Source organism: Callithrix jacchus, chromosome 21 (genome assembly GCF_049354715.1).
Source record: "Callithrix jacchus isolate 240 chromosome 21, calJac240_pri, whole genome shotgun sequence".
In the NCBI taxonomy this organism is placed as follows: Eukaryota; Metazoa; Chordata; class Mammalia; order Primates; family Cebidae; genus Callithrix; species Callithrix jacchus.
The window spans coordinates 48,230,551-48,251,059 of record NC_133522.1 but is presented as its reverse complement, the minus strand read 5'-3'; the positions used below and the strand labels follow the sequence as shown (position 1 = coordinate 48,251,059).

General features: G+C 49.3%; 1 protein-coding gene across 2 annotated transcripts in view; it reads right to left on the bottom strand.

Moving 5' to 3' along the window:
• The window catches only part of UBASH3A (ubiquitin associated and SH3 domain containing A), a 50,226-nt gene that overhangs the window by 21,155 nt on the left and 8,562 nt on the right, over positions 1 to 20,509 (bottom strand). For both annotated transcript variants that reach the window (XM_035282996.3, XM_078358615.1), the window contains exons 5-7: positions 18,066 to 18,235; positions 16,156 to 16,364; positions 3,912 to 4,035 (exon numbers count right to left, since the gene is read on the bottom strand). In XM_035282996.3, the coding sequence (XP_035138887.2) occupies positions 3,912 to 4,035; positions 16,156 to 16,364; positions 18,066 to 18,235 (503 nt within the window). The remainder of the gene's footprint in view (positions 1 to 3,911; positions 4,036 to 16,155; positions 16,365 to 18,065; positions 18,236 to 20,509) is intronic.

Here is a 20,509-nt window from a genome sequence, read left to right as displayed (position 1 = left end):
ACCTTGGGAAGTGATTGGAAACTACTGGGAAGGAGGGGATGCCAGAAAGTAGGATGGTGGCCAATTTCACCTGCCTCGAAAGCATTCTTGGGTCAGCACCATGGGCAGCTCCTGCCAGACCCTGTGGAACCCCTGTATAGTCCACACTGGCCTGGGCAATGCAGAATTTCCAGCTGCTGAAATTTGTCGGGACCAGACAGTTCTCCATGGCCCTGACTACATTTCGTAGGTGCATAAACCATGGGATTGGTGAGCCGATGAGAACGTTTGCAATCTCCATGCAAATGCTTTCCCAGGGTCACGGGGCTGAGTCTTCAAAATGAACATGTGGTAAGGCCAAGAGAATAGTATTGGTGTCCCTTACTGGAGAACTTCAGATGTGTGCTTCAGGATAGAAACACCCATCTCCTGCGGACCTCTAGGGGAAGGTTTGTCTTGCTGTCTTGCAGTTGTGAAGTGTGGTTATGTAGGGGCTGCCTACACTGACACCAAGAGGCAGCACCCACCACTCCATCCCAGAATACATGTTAAAATATCCTAGCCTGCTTCCCTGTAGAGAGCTGATCTGCAAGCAGGTTGCAAAGTGTGCACGTGCTTGGAAACCTCGTTCTGCCTCGTAACAAAGTCCGTGCATTGGACTGAAGTTTTGGATTTGGAGCGTTTTCTTCCTGGAAGAGCTCAGAGCATTTTAAATGCTCTCCTGTGGAGCTTTGCCACAGGAATATGGTAACAAAGCAAAAGAAAGATCTGTGGGGAGTGGAATGGACTGACCCCTGAGATCTATGGAATGAGACGGGGCTGCAGCAATTCTCTAGACAGAAGGTGCCGCATGGGTGTCCTGGGGCTGCCATACGGTCTGGGTGGTGCAAAACAACAGACATTTATTCTCTCATGACTTTGGAAGCTGGAAGTCCAAAGTCAAGGTGTTGGCAGGGCTGTGTGCCCTCTAAGGTTCTAGGGGAGGATTTATTCCTTGCCTCCTCCAGCTCCTGGTGGCCCCATGCATTCCTTGGCTTGTGGCTGCATCGCTCCAGCTTTTGCCTGTGTGTCCACATGGCCTCCTCTGCTGCTGTATCAAATGCCCTCTGCTTTTCTTTCTTTCTTTTTTTTTTTTGAGACGGAGTTTTGCTCTTGTTACCCAGGCTGGAGTTCAATAGTGTGATCTCGGCTCACCGCAACCTCCGCCTCCTGGGTTCAGGCAATTCTCCTGCCTCAGCCTCCTGAGTAGCTGGGATTACAGGCACGCGCCACCATGCCCAGCTAATTGTTTTGTATTTTTAGTAGAGACGGGGTTTCACCATGTTGACCAGGATGTTCTCGATCGTTTGACCTCGTGATCCACCCACCTCGGCCTCCCAAAGTGCTGGGATTACAGGCGTGAGCCACCACTCCCCTCTGCTTTTCTCTCATCAGGACACTCATGATGGGGTTTAGGGCCCTCCTGGATAACCACGGATACTCTTCCCATTTTAAGATCCTCAACTCAATCCCGTCTGCAGAGACCCTCTTTCCTAATAAGGGCACATACACAGGTTCCAGGGCTTAGGACACCGTCTCTGGGGCCATGATTCTGCCTCCCACAGGTGTATTTTACCAGACCTGCTGCCAGTTTTCTTTTCCTACTACAGAGAAGGTGTGAAATCCCTACAGAGAAGACCGCATGAGGGGTCCAGTTCACAGCAGATGTATGTTCTGTCTTCAGCCATTGAAAGCACAGTTTAGACACAGGTTGAGCTATGAGTGGAGGCTTCCATCCCAGCTTCTTCCCATCCTGCAGTCTGGAATGTGGGGCACAGCCCTGGGGAGTCTCCCAAGTCTGGACCTTTCTCACATGGTGAACGCTGGTCGCCACTTCACACGGACCCAGCTTGGGAGACACATTCTTAGTTTCTCAAGAAAAGGCCTGGACTGGGAAAATGTGGCACATATACACCACGGAATATTATGCAGCAATATAAAATGATGAGTTCGTGTCTTTGTAGGAACATGGATGAATCTGGAGAACATCATTCTCAGCAAACTGACACAAGAACAGAAAATGAAATACCACATATTCTCACTCATAGGCGGGTGATAAAATATGAGAACGCATGGACACAGGGAAGGGAGCACTGCATACTGGGGTCTATTGGGGGAATAGGGGAGGGACAGCGGCGGGGGAGCTGGGGAGGAATAGCATGGGGAGAAATGCCAAATATGGGTGAAGGGGAGGAAGGCAGCAAAACACCCTGCCATGTGTGTACCTATGCAACTATCTTGCGTGTTCTGCACATGTGCCCCAAAACCTAAAATGCAATTAAAAATAAATAAATTGATTAAAAAAAAAAAAAAAGAAAAGGCCTCCTCAGCCAGCCACCAAGGCAGCAAAGGCCCGCCAAGGCTGCTTAGCTTTGGGCTGATTTGCATCAGCTACCAGGAGGCACAAATGGTGGAAATGGTGACAAGGACACTGCTTCAACAGCAGAAGTTTGCTCTCTCACTGCCCCGGAGGCTGGAGGTCAGAGATGATGGCATTGCCAGGCCTGGTTCCTTTAGAGGCTTCTCTCCAGGACTTGAGGGTGGCGTCTCCTGCCTGTGACCTCACAGGTCCATTCCTCTGCGTGTGTCTGTGTCCTCATCCCCTCTTCTTGTAAGGGCAGCAGGCAGAAGGGATCAGATCGCCCAGCTGTATTGCCTCATTTCACTTTAAATACGTCTTTCAAGGCCTCGCCTACGGATACGGTCACATTCAGTGGGACTGGGGGTTAGGACTTCGAGACAGGAATTTTGGAGATACACAATTCAATCCGTAACAGAGGCTAGCGCTGATCCTGAGATCCTAAGCCAGTGAGGAGTCCCGGTAGGGCCTTCTTTTGGTCGCTCTAGAGATTTGTGGGCCAGACCCCAAGCTGGGCCCTGGGGACTAGAGAATGAACCAGGCTACTGTGGCCCTACCTTCTGGGCACAACAGACTCTCCACACCAGGGGCCTGGCCGTCGTGGGCACTGGATACCCTATTTCATGTAATCCTCCCCACAATCTGATGGGAAGGTGTTAGGACAATCTCCATGAGCCCCAGTTTTTGGATCTGTAAAATGGGTAGGGGGCAGGAATAGCGCCTCCTGTGTTGATTGGGGGTAGCAGGGGTGAGAGATCCTGAAATAACATGTGTGGCACATGGCAGATCACAGAAGGACAAATTTGGGAACAGTAAGGACAGGGAGGCATTTCCACTACTGTGGCAACTGGACCAGGGCCAGCGGCAGGTGCAGTCCCTTCTCGGGGGCTCTTCTGTAAGGAGGGTGACGCTTCAGATCACAGGACGGGTCAGGGATGCCATGCCACTTGTTTGCCTTCAGGGATTGGCTGCCTGCTCCTCGGTGTCCCTGCCTGGCAGCCTGCTCTCCTGGATGTGCCCTGTGAGGGTGGCTGGCTCAGGGTGCCCTGCTGTGCCCTGACCCCTGGCCTGAGGAATTATGAAGGTTCTGAACCTCCAGGTTATGAAGAGTTTTACCTCAAAAGATGAGGGGCCAAGGCACTGGAGGAGGTGACGTCTTGGGGGCTGCTTGGCTCATGAATGAGGGAATGGGGTGAGAACTCGGGATTCCGGGCAGGGCTGTGTCCTTGCCTCCTCCTTGCCCTGGTGCCATGACTGAAGCCTCCTTGAGGAGCTTGAAGGTGGGGCACTTTCCCATGGAGGGGGTGGCTCCCTGTCTGCCCGGAGCAGATGGACCAGGGCAGGACCCCCTGGCACCTCAGCACTGGTGGGAGGCCCCCTTGCGGACCCATGCCTGGATCTGCGCTCTAGGCCAGCAGGGAGGACGTGTCTGTGGAACAGAAGCTATTCCCCCAAAGCTTCGTCCACCATGAAGTTAACACAGAGTGTGGTTTTGCTCAGTTTACTTAAAAGAAAGAAGGGAACGTTCTATTACCTGCAAGGCCTGTATGCCACTGAGACTCCGGGCTGTTTGTGAAAGGAACTCCCCACCGCGTCTGCTGCTGGCCTCCCCGTCCTTTCTGGAGTTCAGGTCCGCGGCTAGATTGAAGGTGTACGTCCTGCATGGGAAGGAAAGCACGGCTTGAGCAGAGGTGAGACTGTGCTGTTGCCGTAGAGACCCCACATCTGGTCACGTGTGCACTTGAGGATGTGCGGGGCAGCTGCAGACAGGTTCCCAGGAGCAGAGAATGAAGCAGCCTGTGCGAAGTGCTCAGGACCCAGGACATGTGGATGACGTGGCTGTTTCATTACAACAATCACCGTCTCGATGGGTAATTTTACGTGTCAACGTGGCTGGGCCACAGTGCCCAGGTATTGGGTCAAATGTTATTTTAGATGTCACTATGAAGGTATTTTTTTAAAGAACGAGATTAACATTTAAGTCACCAGACTGAGTAAAGCAGGCCACCTTCCAGAGGATGGGCTCCACGGTGCTGGCCCAATCTTTTTAAACTGCTGGAAGTCCTTATTAAAAACATCTAAAGTTTTTAAAATCAGAAAATGGTCCTTGAATGTCTCAACACATCCCTGTGGGTGGGTCTCATCCAACCAGCTGAAGGCCTTAAGAAAAAACAAACTGGGGTCCCACGAGGAAGGGGGTTCTACCTCCAGCGCACCTCTGGACTTAAGCAGTAACTTCAACGCTTTCCGGGGTCTCCCACCTGCCGGCCTACCCTGCAAACTGTGGACTTGCCAGGCTCACAGTCTCGAGCCCATTCCTTCACCTAGATCTCTCCTCTCCCAGTCACTCTGTCTCTGTCTCTCTCTGGGGAACACTGATGAATACACCATCCTCTTTGATCCACCTTCTAATACAGTCACAGGTGTGCAAAGGGACGCAGCTGAGATGCAGGAATGAACCAGCGTGAACAGACACATGGAAGTGCTCTGCTCACATCTGGAGGAGAGAAGATGCATTCAGCAGAGGGCGTCGGGGTACTAAGGAAGCTGCTGCCTTCCAGCAATCGAGAAACATGTCATGGAGTGGACAGGCACCTGAGAAAGCTGCTGCCTTCCAGCAATCGAGAAACATGTCATGGAGTGGACAGGCACCTGAGGAAGCTGCTGCCTTCCAGCAATCGAGAAACGTGTCATGGAGTGGACAGGCACCTGAGGAAGCTGCTGCCTTCCAGCAATGGAGAAACATGTCATGGAGTGGACAGGCACCTGAGGAAGCTGCTGCCTTCCAGAAATCAAGAAACATGTCATGGAGTGGACAGGCACTCAGGTGCTCAGGGATGACTGAGGGGAAAGATCCCAGCAACGTGCAGCAGTGAGAGCTCCACACTCTGGAATAGGAAGGGGGTGATGGTGATGGAGGGGTCCCCCAAAATGAATGTGTCTGGGAGAAACAGGCAGGGTGGTCAGAGGAAGGCAGTGAATGAGAAACAGAGACCTGAAGGCTGCAGGAATCCTCGGAACAGCACATGGTCGATTTCCCCAAGGGGGAAGTCACTCCATAGAAGCAAAGATACTTGAAAACTCTATTTAGAAATTACACACGGCCACAGTCCAGTGGCCACACAGGTGTGTCTCAGCAGGAGCTCTGTGTGATTTCTCGGGGTCGAATTGGGCACAAAAAGTCCTTTGCCTGCCCAACAGCTTCTACTGACATTTCGCTCTTTCTTTCAGTGAATTCTAGCATTTTAAATTTCCAATTCCACCGGGAAAATTCAGGAGACTTTGTTTCTAATGGTTAATAGAATGTGGAAAATACAACAAATTAAAGAAGATGAAAGAGGATCTGTAATCCTCCAGCTCAGTTAACCGCAGGCTCTAACCCCGTTTCCCTCATCCATCCACATTTGGGAATGTTGCCTTATGGCTTTGAATTTGAACCACTTTTTTAGGAAAAGCAAATTGTAGTCTAGTAGAAGGTGAAGGGAAATGGTGCCTTATTTTTTTAAAATTCTGCTTAAATTTTTTTAAAAGATAGGGTCTTGCTGTTGCCAGGGCTGGAGTGCAGTGACACAATCATGGATTGCTGCAGCCTTGACCTCCCAAGCTCAAGCTATCGTCCCACCTCTGCCTCCCAAGTAATTGGTACTGGCACGGCACCACCGTGCCCTGCTAAGTTACTTCTATTTTTTCTTTTGTAGAGACAGGGTCTCCCTATGTCGCCCAGGCTGGTCTCCAACTCCTGGGCTTAAGTGATCCTTCTCCCTACCTCGGCCTCCCAAAGTACCGGGACTACAGGCATGAACCACTGCGACTGGCCGGGCCTCACTCTTTTGTGCACATGTTATCTTACTATTGAACAGGAGCCCCTCCCCATTCATTTCTCTCCTGTTCATGTTCTTTGGCCATTTCTTCTCTCAAAGCCTTAGCGTTTTTCTTAGCAATTGTTGAATGAAGTTTTTGTAGAGGAAGAGTGAGGAGACAGCTTCTTGGTCAGTCAGTGAAAAAGGCAGGCATTAGTCACCACAGGGGCCAAAAATGTCCAAGGGCTAGCAGCATCCAGGGACTCCTGTGCCACCATGGGAGGGTCGAGGGCTGGGGCAGGTAATCTGCTCAAGTGGGTGACCCGTTGGGGACCATCACCTTTATGAATATCTTCTGAAAAGCACTGTGACCAGCTTGCTCTTTGCAGGGTAGGGCTCTTCATGATGTTTAATCTGCAGAGGTCTTTGAGTGTAAGCATTTAACACTCACCGTGAAAGACAGGTCCGCGGAGTCTCACTTTAAGATCCCTTCCACTGCTTCTGAGCTTTCAGGCTCTCCCCAGTCCAGAAATTAGAAGTGCATTCATCAAACGGTTCTATTTTAAAAATGATTTTCTGTTTCTTTAATACTTGTCTCTGCCGGGAATTGATTTTGGTGTATGTGAGGGGATATGAAATACTGTCTATTTGTTTTCTTTTCTTTTTCTGAGACAAAGTCTCGCTCTGTCACCCAGGCTGGAGTGCAGTGCTGTGATCTTGGCTCACTGCAACCTCTGCCTCCTGGGTTCAAGCGATTCTCAAGCTTCAGCCACCCCAGTAGCTGGGACTACAGGTGCGCACCACTGTGTCTGGCTAACTTTTTGTGATTTTAGTAGAGACAGGTTTTCGCCGGGTCCGATGCCAATAGATGGAAAACACGAACTTGAGTTGATCCTCAGTAGACCAAGAATATAGTCATCACATTGGAACAATCAACAGTTTCTTCTTCAAATTAACATGCTCAGAGCAGCGAGGCACAATTCATAGCCCCACGTTGGCACAGGAAACATTGGTTGGTTTCCCCTTCCTGAGGGCAAGGCGGGGGCGCCCACACCCTGCCTGCGCCTGCTCTGCACACTGTAGCTGGGGCTTTGCTATCTACTGACGACATCTGTGAGGGTTACAGAGAACCCGAGTGCATTTTGCTGGTCTTTCCAATGAAATACGATCAAGATTATGCTGAGAACATGGGTGACGAGAGGAGAAAGGAAAGAGCTTAGCGTTTTCACATTTCTGTTTTCCTCTTCGACTTGAGAGAGCCTCTCGGTGGTTACCTTACACCATGGAAACAGACGTGTTTGAATTCTCCCTGGTTCTTAAAAGGACAGAGCTGCCGTCTGGGGCTGCCTGGACAGCGTCCCTGGGTTTGTTTTCTGGGGAGGCCCTGACAGTCCCACCGCTGGACGGCTTCAACGACAGCCACAGTTTCTCTCACAGTCCTGGAGGCTGCAGGTCTGAGGTCAAGCCGCGGTTGGGGCTGGCTCCTCTTGAGGCCTCTCTCCTTGGCCTGCAGACAGACACCTTCTCCTTGTGTCCTCACAGGGCCGTCCCTCTGTGTGTGTCTGTGTCCTAACTTCTGCTAAGGACAAGGGCACACCTTAATGGCCTCAGTTGAACTGGGTCACGTCTTTAAAGACCCTGTCTCCAAACAAGGTCACATTCTGAGGTCTTGGGAGTCGGGACCTCCGCACGTGGATGTCGGTGGGATGCTGTTCAGCTCCCGATCGTGCCTTTCTTATGTCTGAGGTACCACTGTAAACTTGCTCTGAGGTTTTCCAAGTAACCCGCTGCGTCTGCCTTCAGTGCGGGGAGTGTCCTCGTTTTGACTGGCGCATGGCGCGTGTTCTCCTGAGCCCTCCCTCTCAGGCCCCGCTGTTCTTTGTCCTACAGCGGGGCTCCCTCTGCTCTCCTATGCAGAGGGTCAGAACTGCTGCGGTTGGTGAATGCCATCCCCCAGCACCAGTCCCTCCAGGCCACCTCTGATCTTCTTCAAAGCGGTGGACACACATCACAGTGTGATTTGGTGGTAGATAGGTCCGAAGAATCCCAGCACCATCCGGCAAGGAGGCTGGGGTCGTTAGAGTGGTGACGGATGATTGATATGCTAACTGCCAAGTACTACCCATGGCATCGGAGCTGCAGACTCTTACCTGGAAAGGTGCCCTCTTTATGGGCAGGGGGATTCCTTCTGGTGCACCTGCAGGTCTGTTTCCAGGCGCTGTAATGGGTCACGAAAGTGTGAGTCCTGACCCAGGCTGGTACTCCTACCAAACATCTGAACAGGTATCTGTAGGTATTTACCAAACATCTGAACAGCTGTCTGTCAGCCCGTGGGTCAGTTGGCCTTTGGAGGTTGCTGTCCGACCACATTTTCCACTAACAAATACCTTAGAGATGAGTGGAGACGTTCAAGGACCATTTATTTTCTGATTTTAAAAGTTTTATATGTTTAATAAGGACTTTAAGCAGTTTGAAAAGATTTATCCAGCTCAGTGGAATCCAGCAGCTCCCATCATATGCCTCACTGGCCCACACGCAAAGGTCACTGCTCGTCAGGCTGTCTTGCTGCTCCCCCAGCCACGAGAAGGGTGCTCCCAAAGCAGGACCAATCAGACACCCGCAGCACCTGGCCCGGTGCTTACGTCCTCCTTTCATCACACTTTTTGTTAATATTGATTCATTCTCTCTCTTTTTTTTTTTTTCTGAGATGGAGTCTCTCTCTGTCACCCAGTCCGGAGTGCAGTGGTGTGATCTTGGCTCACTGAAACCTCCGCCTCCCGGGTTCAAGCGATTCTCCTGCCTCAGCCTCCCGAGTAGCTGGGACTACAGGCAACTGCCACCACACCCGGCTAAATTTTTGTATTTTTAGTAGAGACGGGGTTTCACCCTTTAGCCAGGATGGTCTTGATTTCCTGACCCGGTGATCCGCCCTCCTCGGCCTCCCAAAGTGCTGAGATTACAGGCGTGCGCCACCGTGCCTGGCCAATACTGGTTAATTCTCAAGAGAAAGTTGTCTCTAGAAAGAATAGTCCCAGAAACGTCAGGCATAAAAGCTGAGATGGTTACGTTGATGACAGGTGTCTAATGTATCAGCTGTGAAGTGAAAAGTATCATAGCTGTAGACTCATCTTCAGCAGAGTCTTTGAGGTTCCTCTGTGACAATGAAACTCTCCCATCCTGGGCAGAGAACGAAGGACATGCTGAAAGACGCAGGGCCGCAGGGGAGCCTCAACCCTCCTGGAATGTACATGGTTAGTTAGGGTGTAGCCAGCATCTCCTCTATTCCTTAAGCTGTTGTTTGGGTCAGGTGATGAGGAGCTCCGTCGACTGTACAGCCTCACCCACTCTCCTGCCTCCTGGGCCCGAGTCTTCTCAGCTCTCAAGCAGGGTGTTGCCTTCGGTTATCTCTACAATCCCTGTGGCACCCACATCCTGTGATTTAGATGTGGTCCCTGGACCCATGGACATGTCTGTGTCAGATTGTGTTTCTCCTGAACTGCTGGTCTGCACGGCTCTGGGATGGCCGTGACTGTTGATTGAATGTGTCTCCGTTTTCTCACTGGATGTGGGAAAGCTCAGAGCCAGGAGCTCCCAGCACACGCCACGGTGAAGACAAACTCCAGCCCTGGCTTTGTCTAGCTTCTCCACCTTTATTCCCCCTTTGACCCAACTTCCTTATATTCTCTTCTTAAAATTTAAGATGAGCCGGGCGCGGTGGCTCACGCCTGTAATCCCAGCACTTTGGGAGGCCGAGGCGGGTGGATCACAAGGTCAAGAGATCGAGACCATCCTGGTCAACATGGTGAAACCCCGTGTCTACTAAAAATACAAAAAATTAGCTGGGCATGGTGGCGCGTGCCTGTAATCCCAGCTACTGGGGAGGCTGAGGCAGGAGAATAGCCTGAACCCGGGAGGCGGAGGTTGTGGTGAGCCGAGATCTTGCCATTGCACTCCAGCCTGGGAAACAAGAGCGAAACTCTGTCTCAAAAAAAAAAAAAAAATTAATTAATTTATGTTTTGAGTAAGAAGTGCATTTATATGCTTCATATATGTAAACATTACGAAATGGTCATGTTTGAAAAGTCTCTCGCCCATTTCTATTCCATTCTGATTCCCACTCCTAGAACTCACACGTAACCATGGTTGGAAGTTTCTAGACATTCTCTCTTCCAGGAAACCTATAGACATGTGCATGTGTGGAAATCATATTGTGCACATGTATGTACAGACATATACGTGTCTTTTCCCTTCCCCACAAGCATGTCATACCACACACATTGTATTGCAACTTACTTTGTCATTTATCAATAAATATTGCAAATTTTTCCAAATCAATACATAAAATTCTCCCTCTTGATTATTTTAAAGCTGCAATGTTTTATTGTATGGATGTGTCATAATTTAATGTATAGACTGATTTTTAAAATTGAATGATCTCTTCTATAGGGGCAGTCGAGGTCAGAGTTGGAAGCCCAAGTGTGGGATTAGGTATGAAGCTGGAATCCTGCTTCCCCTGCTCACTTGCTGTGTGAACACAGGTGAGTGATTTGCTCTCTTTATGTATCAGTTTCATCATCTGTAAAATGGAGCAATAACAGTGCCTGCCCCAGGGATATTGGAGAAGTAAGTCAGTTAATAAGGGACACGTGGAACAGAGCCAGGCACAGGGCAGGGGGTGATGTTAGTGTGCAAAGCTATTGGGAATCTCTTAAGCTGCCTTAAAATAGATTTAAGTGGATTATGAATTAACACATCAATAAATAAAGACGTGTGACTACTGCTGCATTTCTCATCCCATATTTGCATTTTGTGGTCCTTAGTTCTTATTCATTAAGGGAAGATGTTAAATGGCCTCAAGTGAAGATGATATGGAATGCCACGTCTGGAAAATGAGAAGATGATACGGAATGCCACGTCTGGACACAGCGAAGATGATACGGAATGCCACATCTGGAAAAAGTGAAGAAGATATGGAATGCCACGTCTGGAAAAAGAGAAGATGATACGGAATGCCACGTCTGGACACAGAGAAGATGATATGGAATGCCACATCTGGACAAAGCAAAGATGATATGGAATGCCACGTCTGGAAAAAGCGAAGAAGATACGGAATGGCACGTCTGGACACAGAGAAGATGATACAGAATGCCATATCTGGACAAAGCAAAGATGATATGGAATGCCACATCTGGAAAAAGTGATGATATGGAATGCCACATCTGGAAAAAGCGAAGAAGATATGGAATGCCACGTCTGGACACAGCAAAGATGATACGAAATGCCAAGTCTGGACACAGAAAAGATGATACGGAATGCCACGTCTGGACACGGCGAAGATGATACGGAATGCCACGTCTGGACACAGAGAAGATGATACGGAATGCCACGTCTGGACACAGCGAAGATGATACGGAATGCCACGTCTGGACACAGCGAAGATGATACGGAATGCCACGTCTGGACACAGCGAAGATGATACGGAATGCCACGTCTGGACACAGCGAAGATGATACGGAATGCCACGTCTGGACACAGCGAAGATGATACGGAATGCCACGTCTGGACACAGCGAAGATGATACGGAATGCCACGTCTGGACACAGCGAAGATGATACGGAATGCCACGTGTGGACAAAGCGAAGATGATACAGAATGCCACGTCTGGACACAGCGAAGATGATACAGAATGCCACGTGTGGACACAGCGAAGATGATACAGAATGCCATGTCTGGACACAGTGAAGATGATATGGAATGCCACGTCTGGACACAGTGAAGATGATATGGAATGCCACGTCTGGACACAGCGAAGATGATACAGAATGCCACGTGTGGACAAAGCGAAGATGATACAGAATGCCATGTCTGGACACAGTGAAGATGATATGGAATGCCACGTCTGGACAGCCATGGGGCTTTGGCTGCTCCCCTTGAGTGTCAAGTTGCTATTACGTTTAGTGGGGAAGTCCAGGGTCATAAATGCTGTCACTGGCTCATCTTACAAATCTCAGTGTATGAATAATTAGCAGAAAGAAAAATAATACTTAAAGAAATCAGCCATAGTCACCCAATCTCCTTTTATAAATATTTCAGACAATACTTCCACTATTTTTACTACTATTTCTTGCAAATTCGAATCATTTCACCAAGAGCTTCTATTAGGTACTATTAAACCATCTTTTCTTTTCTTTTTTTGGGGGGGGATTTGGATAAAAATAACCAATAAGCAATCATTTATTTTAGCTCTTCAAAATATATTCTTTCTAAATTTACTCAAAATGCTAGTCTTATTAGTTACCCTTATAGTCTCTGACAATTTTTAAGTAGTTTCCAATGACAACTCAAATAAAATGTCACAATTTTCATAGTTGTGCTTTGTGTATGAACCTCAGTGGGAAGGGTACAGGCAAGAATTCCCTGGATATATAGATGCTAGAAGTAGAATCCACAGCACATGTCCAGCACAGATCTGAAAATCTATAGATTGAGCAGATGCTGATTCATCTGTGTCCAACTTAATGATTTATTTATTTGTCAGGGTGGTGGGGGGAACCCTAGAGAAGCTGCGGAAAATTTTGGGAGAGAAGTAAACAAATGAGTGAAACGGTAAAACGGTTTTAAGACCTCCTCCTGCCTGGAGATAGAGGGATGGCCATGATGGTGGTTTTCCAGGCTCTCTTCCCCAGCCACACAGCTCTGAAGGGGCCAGGAAGCCCCGAACCACAACATAGGGTTTTCTGTGCCTTTCTGCCCTGCTCCTCCTACTCTCATCATTCAGCTGTTCCAACCACCAGTCTTGACACCTGCAAGAGCTCTACCCCAACATGCACACCTGTGAGGTTGAGCAGCTTTTCTCTTTTTTCACCACATGTATTCTGACCTCTGCCTGCTCTCTCCACTCTCCCAACTGGAACCTGGGAGAAGAGAGTGAAAAAGCTCACGAAAGCTACCTTCACACGATGCAAAGGCTTTACAGTGTGGCGACTTGGCTAGGCTGAACGACAGTCCCTAGACTTCCTTTTTAGCCTGTGACTGATAAGGGTGGGCTACAAGAGGCATTCTCATGACAGCTGCAGGATGGAAGGGAGGCAGGAGTCATCCTAAGCATCACACACGGCCTTCCCAGCTATCCCATCAAATGCTAGTCCAGGTGCCGCGAGGAGATTTTGCAAACGTGATTAGATCCCCTAAGCAGCTGAATTCAAATTAATCAAAACCAAGAGTAGTCCGAGCAGGCCTGACTTATGCAGTGGGAAGGCATTTTTTTTTTTTGAGACGGAGTTTCGCTCTTGTTACCCAGGCTGGAGTGCAATGGCGTTATCTCGGCTCACCACAACCTCCGCCTCCTGGGTTCAGGCAATTCTCCTGCCTCAGCCTCCTGAGTAGCTGGGACTACAGGCACGCGCCACCATGCCCAGCTATTTTTTTGTATTTTTAGTAGAGATGGGGTTTCACCATGTTGACCAGGATGGTCTTGATCTCTTGACCTCGTGATCCACCCTCCTCGGCCTCCCAAAGTACTGGGATTACAGCCGTGAGCCACCGCGCCCAGCCAGGCATATTTCTTTTTAAAGCTTCGGCTTTCCCCAAACTCAGAGACTCATAGCAGCTGTGTCTGCGATTGCTCTCCCATGCCCCACGTGGGTCCTTCCAGCTGCCCACGTGTGGACAACTTGCCCATGGGCTTTCAGCCTGAGTAGGACCCTCCCTCCCTCCCTGCCTCCCCCGCTCCGTGTCTCCCTCCCTCCCTCCCTTCCTGCCTGCCCGCATCTGCTTAGCTAGCCCCAGTAACTGCATAAGGTAATTTGTTGTACCATATCCATATGCGCATATGTGATACATGTGTATACAATATAAAGTATTATGTGGAGTTGACCAACTGCAGGCCAAAAATATTTTTTAAAAAATTGATAAAAAACAGCGGCGAGGCGAGGTGGCTCACACCTGTAATGCCAGAACTTTCAGAGGTCGAGGACGGCGGGACCACCTGAAGTTGGGAGTTCGAGATCAGCCTGATCAACATGGAGAAACTTTGTCTCTACTAAAAATACAAAATTAGCCGAGTGTGGTGGCGCGTGCCCGTAAACTTAGCTACTCGGGAGGCTGAGGCAGGAGAATCGCTTGAACCTGGGAGGCAGAGGTTGCAGTGAGCCAAGATCTTGCCATTGCATTCCAGCCTGGGCAAAAGAGCAAAACTTCCATTCTCAAAGAAAAAAAAAAAGCAATACAACAATTTAAAAAATACAAATAAAAAACAATACTGAACTGAATAACCACTATTTGTGTAGCATTAACACTATATAACACATCACAGGTAACCTAGAGATGATTTAAAAGGCGCAGGAGGATGTGCATACATTGCATGTAAGTACCACAGCATTTTACGTCAGTGACTGGAGCACCTGAGGATTTGGGTATCTGTGGGTGTCCTGGAACCAACGCCTTGCGGATAGCAAGGGACAACTGCATGAATATGTATATGTCTTATATGCTGTATGCAAGTGATCGGTTCTGCTTCTCTGGTTACACTTTTACTAAATTTGGTGTCAGGAATGGGGAGCTGTTGTAACACACATGGGTGCTCTTCACCTGCAGATGGGGTTACGTTCCAACAAACCCATCATACCTTGAAGATGCATTTAATGCACCTAAGCTACTGAATGTCATAGCTCAACCTCGCTTACCCTGAACGTGCTCAGACATTTACAGTAGCCTATAGTGGGGCAAAAGCACCTAACACGAAGCCTGTTTTGTAATGAAGTGTTGAGTATCTCACATAATTTGTAAAATGTTGTACTGAAAGTGAAGCACTGAATACGGGCACTTGAAGCACAGTTTCTACTCCACGAATATCACTGTCGTTTCATTATGAAATCCTAAGTCGAACCGTTGTGAGTTGGAAACCTTCTGAACTTAAGGTGTGGAAACAGCTCTGGGACTGGGCGAAGTTGAGTACAGGCTGAGAGACTTCTGACACCGTGGTAGAGAAAGCCCAAATCACCACGAACAGACTGCTAGGAAATGCGGATGCTAAAGGTGAATCCGCCAGAGAGGACTCAGAAAGGAATGTGAAACGTGTTCCAGGAAACCGGAGCAAGGAGGACCCGTCCCATGTGTGCCAGAGAATTTAATGAAATTGTCCATGGAGCGAGGACTTGTAAGCAAGCGGTAATGCTGGTTCCATAGCTACGGACATTTCCAAACACAGTGTTAAGCGTATCACCTGGTTTCTTCACGTTGCTTATAGTGCAGCGGGAGAGGAAACAGATAAACTGAGGGAAGAACATCAAACAAACAGGAACCGAGCCTGATGGTTCTGAAAATCCCTAGCCTCACCAGGTGATGCTAAAAGGCTAGAATCAAGGCATTCTCCAGCTGATGAAGAAGTGTCACCAGGAGTCCCACAGGTTCAAGGAACTCACTTCCACCAAGTGTGTAGGCTCAGGCGAGGGCAAGAAGCCTCAGCTGGGATCCCAGCCCTGGCAGGCACCTTGATTACAGCCTTGAGACCCCGAGCTGAGGACCCACTTAAGCTGACTCTGACTCTCAACCCATGAATACAATAAGATAATAACTGCACTTTGTTTTAGCTGTTAATTTTGTGGTAATTTATTACACAGCCATAGAAAACTAACAATACACCCTAGGACTTACGGTTTATACTCGGGATAGAAGAATAAATAAACCTAAGCTCAGGACCTCTGCATGGAATTTATTATGTTTGTGATAAGGAAATAATTTTGGGATGACCATCTCAAATTACTTTAAGGCACAGTAATTCATTCTTTTTTGAATGTTACCGTCAGAAAACCACACATGAACCAAGACGTTTACCATATACCTGCAGGAATGATTTTGCCAGCATAGAGAATGCATTTTACTAATGATGGGACGGTTTAGAAGCACAGTGTTTGCAGGTGGGCCCTCTACGCAGTAACTGAGAGAGATGATGGGGCTGCAGCTGGAGGCAGCACTCACCTGTGCTTAACCCAGGTGTCAGACTCGCTGGCTCGATCCGTGTAGTTTTCTGGCAGGAAGCCCCGGCAGCCTGTCCGCTGTGAGATCCCAATCACCCAGCCCTCGCTGGCTTCGTCCTGCTGCGTGGGGTCCACAAAGATGTAGTCGCCAGGACTTAGCATCAGCTCGTCCGCATTCTGGGGTTGGTACTGGAACAGGGCTCTCAGGGTCTAGAAAAGAGGCAAGGGGTTTCATGTCTCGAGCAAAGATTTACGTTGGAAAATGGCAGCAGTGGGAGGCCTGTCACCTGCTACCTCCTGCTCTCTGCCTCCTCCAATGTGTGCTGTGTCTCCAAGACACTGTCCAAAGCTTTGTCTAGCGGTACATAGCATAGAATATAATGAAATGCAGCATATAATTCTTTGGATAGATTTAGAAATACATTCTGGGGCTGGGCGCGGTGGCTCATGCCTGTAATCCCAGCACTTTGGGAGCCTGAGGCAGCTGGATCACAAGATCAGGAGTTCAAGACCAGCTTGGCCAACATAGTGAAACCCTTTCTCTACTAAAAATACAAACATTGGCCAGGTATGGTGGTGCACACCTGTAGTCTCAGCTACTCAGGAAGCTGAGGCAGAAGTATCACTTGAACCCACGAGGTGGAGGTTGCAGTGAGCTGAGATCACACCACTGCACTCCAGCCTGGGAACAGACTCAGACTGTCTCAAAAAGAAAAGAAAAGAAAAAAAGGCAAACATTTTGGGATCTATCCGTCATCCATCCACCTAGGTACTTTTCCATCTACAAAATATCTGAACACACAAGCCGACCTTCACATCCGCCTTCCTCGGTGTGAGGTTATTGGCACCTTCTCGTATGACACAGAACACGTGGATTCATTCACACTTGCTCTCTGGATCTGAAAGAAGCACTGCACACTTCACTTCATGGGGAGGAAGTCTCAGAATGAGGTTTCATTCAAATCATTATTTAAAGTGAATGGTGCTCCCTTTGGCAGCACACACAACTAAAATGAGAATGATACAGAGATTAGCATAACCCCTAACTTAAAAAAATAAATAAGAATAATAAAAAAATAACCCCTAACTTAAAAAAATAAATAAGGATAACCCCTAACTTAAAAAAATAAATAATAGTAACCCCTAACTTAAAAAAATAAATAAGGATAACCCCTAACTTAAAAAAATAAATAAGAATAACCCCTAACTTGAAAAAATCAATAAGAATAATAAAAAAATAAATAAATAAGTAAAACATGTATTTACAACAGTCTCTTTCTGTTTCTTTCTTCCCTTCCCTTCCCCCTCTCTTTTTTTCTCCTTCCTTCCTTCCTTCCTTCCTTCCTTCCTTCCTTCCTTCCTTCCTTCCTTCCTTCCTTCCTTCCTTTTTTTTTTCTTGCCAGTCTCCCTGTTGCCCAGGCTGGAGTGCAGTGGTGCAATCTTGGTTCACTGCAGCCTCCACCTCCCAGGTTCAGGTGATTCTCCTGCCTCAGCCTCCTGAGTAGCTGGGATTACAGGCACGTGCCACCATGCCCAGCTAATTTTTTGTATTTTTGGTAGAGACGGTGTTTCACCATATTGCCCAGGCTGATCTTGAACACCTGACTCAAGTGATCCACCTGCCTTGGCCTCCCAAAGTGCTGGGATTACAGGCATGAGCCACCATGCCAGGCCTCCTTTTCTAATACTGGAAATGCTTCTATTTTGTGTTAAAATTTCTGTGTATCTCTGACTCACATATAAAAGAATGCTAGTTGCAAATTGCACAAGAGAGAGAATGGTTTTAGAGAAGCAATAGAAATTTCCCTTGCTACTAAAATATCTCCCTTGGAGGGCTCCAGGGGCGTGCGCTGTCAGGTGGGTGGCTGTGCATTCATCTGCTTCTTAGGAGCCCCCGCCCCGCTCTCTCACCTGGTAGTGCACGAAGCGCATGTCTCGGGAGTAGAGGGCTGCCGTCCACTGGCAGCCGTGGCCCAGGGGGATGGCTCTGGCCAGCTGCTCCAGCGTCCTCTGGTGGTGGGGGTAGAACTTGTGGGCCAAGGTCAGATGCAGCTGCTTGGTGCACGGCTTCACGGTACAGTCTGTGAAATCAGGGAAACACAGAGGGTGCCAGGGCACTGTTACCTAAACGTGTCCTTCCTTCCACCTCCGTGCTCCCTCAACAAGGCAAGGACTTGGCCCACTCAGAACTCACACCATAAAGGAGATGGCTGGATACCTGCAGATATTTCCAGGAAGCGGGGAAGAGGAGGGCATGGGGGCCTATCAGTTTGCAGGCCAACTACACAAATGCACGATTCAGATGCACAGAGTTAACAGCTGCTCCAATCCCAACAGCTGCTCCATTCCCCGGGGCGAGCGCATCACCCAGGCTCCATTCCCCATTCCCCGGGGCGTGCGCATCACCCCGTGGCCTGGACTTGCAGGCCTGAGCTCCAGTTCACTGGCTTGTTGTTAATTGTAGAGTTTTAAGAAAACTCTTTAGGCAGCAAAACTATAAAACACACAATGTCTTAGGGTTCAGCTGGTTTTGGTGAAGCAGGAGGTCCCGGGAGTGGCTGAGTCGCCAGTCTTTTTGGGCATCCTCTGCCCCAATGGCCCTGGCCCTCCTGGTCTTGCAAGGGGGCTCTCAGGCCAGTGAGCAGAGCAGCTGGAGTCTCCGAAGCAGCTGGGATCTGATTTCAGTTGGGCCACAAAGTATTTTATGTCCTAGGGAGGCGGTCGGTGTCTTGATGGGAACAACACAGACTTTGGGGTGGACAGACGTAGTTTTAGGGCACACTGTGCCCCCCTTTTGCAAGGTGACCTTGACCGAGCCTCTGGGCCAGGCCCAATTTCTGTTTCAGCAGCATTTGCTGGAGGATGGCAGAGGCTGCTTGCCAGGTCTGCCGTGGGAAATCAGCTTCTTAAAATTTCCTGCTAGAGACGCTGTGTCAGTGCAGAGGTCACCTGCCCTCGCTCCACGGCAAGGCACTTACAGACAGGATCTGCTCACCCCCTAAAAATGTCAAGGGTAATGCAAGCCTTTCCTCAGAGCCCCGAAGTTGGAGCCCACTGCTGTCTCCCACGTGAGTGGTGAACCTTTAGAGGCAAACGGGAAGCTCCCACGGTCTCTGGCTGGCCCAGGTGCTGAGGCCGCGCAGCCCAGAGCGGCGGGAGTGTGTAGGTGGTGGGGAAATTCCTTTTCTGACTGTTTTTTAGCAGTTGGGGAGGAAGGCCTGGGAAAGACCCACTGCTGGCGGCTGATGTCAGAGTGAGTCACACTGACTTGTGAATGGGTCCTTGTGTTTCCTTCTCTCCACAGACCCGTGCCTACGGGGACGTTTCACTGGGGAGGGCCACTGTGGGCAGGATGTCTGGTGCGCTTGCCCCAAGAGGGCGCTTGGCCACTTCAGAGCAGTGACTGGTCACTTGTCACTGGGAGAGGCCTCTCTGCCCGCTCAGTGTCAGGCTGAGGGCATGGGCCAGAAAAGGGCAGGGCAGAGCCTGCTCAAGGTCAGGGTGTGGATGTGAGGTCAATGCTAGCTTGCACAGGAAGTGGGGCCTCTCGGCATGAACCCGGGTGGTGTGGAGCAGGACAGAGCTGGGTTCAGGTCCTGGCTCCACCAGACTGGTTAGGGCACTGGATCAGTTTCCAACAACAGACATTTATTCTCTCCAGTTTCTGGAGACCAGAGGTTCAAAATCAAGGTGTTGGCAGAGCTGCGCTCTCCCTGAAAGCTCCTGGGAAGGTCCTTCCTGTGTCTTCCAGTTTCTTGTGGCCTCAGGCATCCCTTGGCTTGTGGCCACATCACTCCCGTCTCTGCCTCAGTTGGCATATGGCTTCTCTGTGTCTCTGTGCGGCCTCTCCACTTATGGGGACCCACCCTACTCCAGTGTGACCTCCTCCTAACCAATCGCATCTGCAAAGGTCCTATTTCCAAGGGAGGTCTGAGGTTGCTGGTGGACATATATTTTAGGGGACGCCACTGCACACACCACGTGACCTTGGGCAGGCACTTTGCCCTTCACAGCCTCAGCCTTCCTGCTTTTAAGATGTCGCCGTTGAGGTTCACTAGGGAAGCCTGGGGTATGAAAGAGCCATCGTCTGGCAGAGGAGACTCATTCCACAAAGACCAGGGGTTACTTTCTAATTATCCGGCGGATTCGGTCTCCAGATTCACAAGCTGGCATCCAAATGGAAGCCTGGGATTCATGGTTGGATTTATGGGCCAAGATGTCTGTTTCACGCGTGTCTGAGGACAGAGACAGACACATTCCCGGGGAGAGAGAGGAGGGCCCCTCCCACCAAGACACTGCGGCCTTGTCAGATTTCAGAGCTGGTAAATCATGACAACGCTGAGCACCGTCTGTGT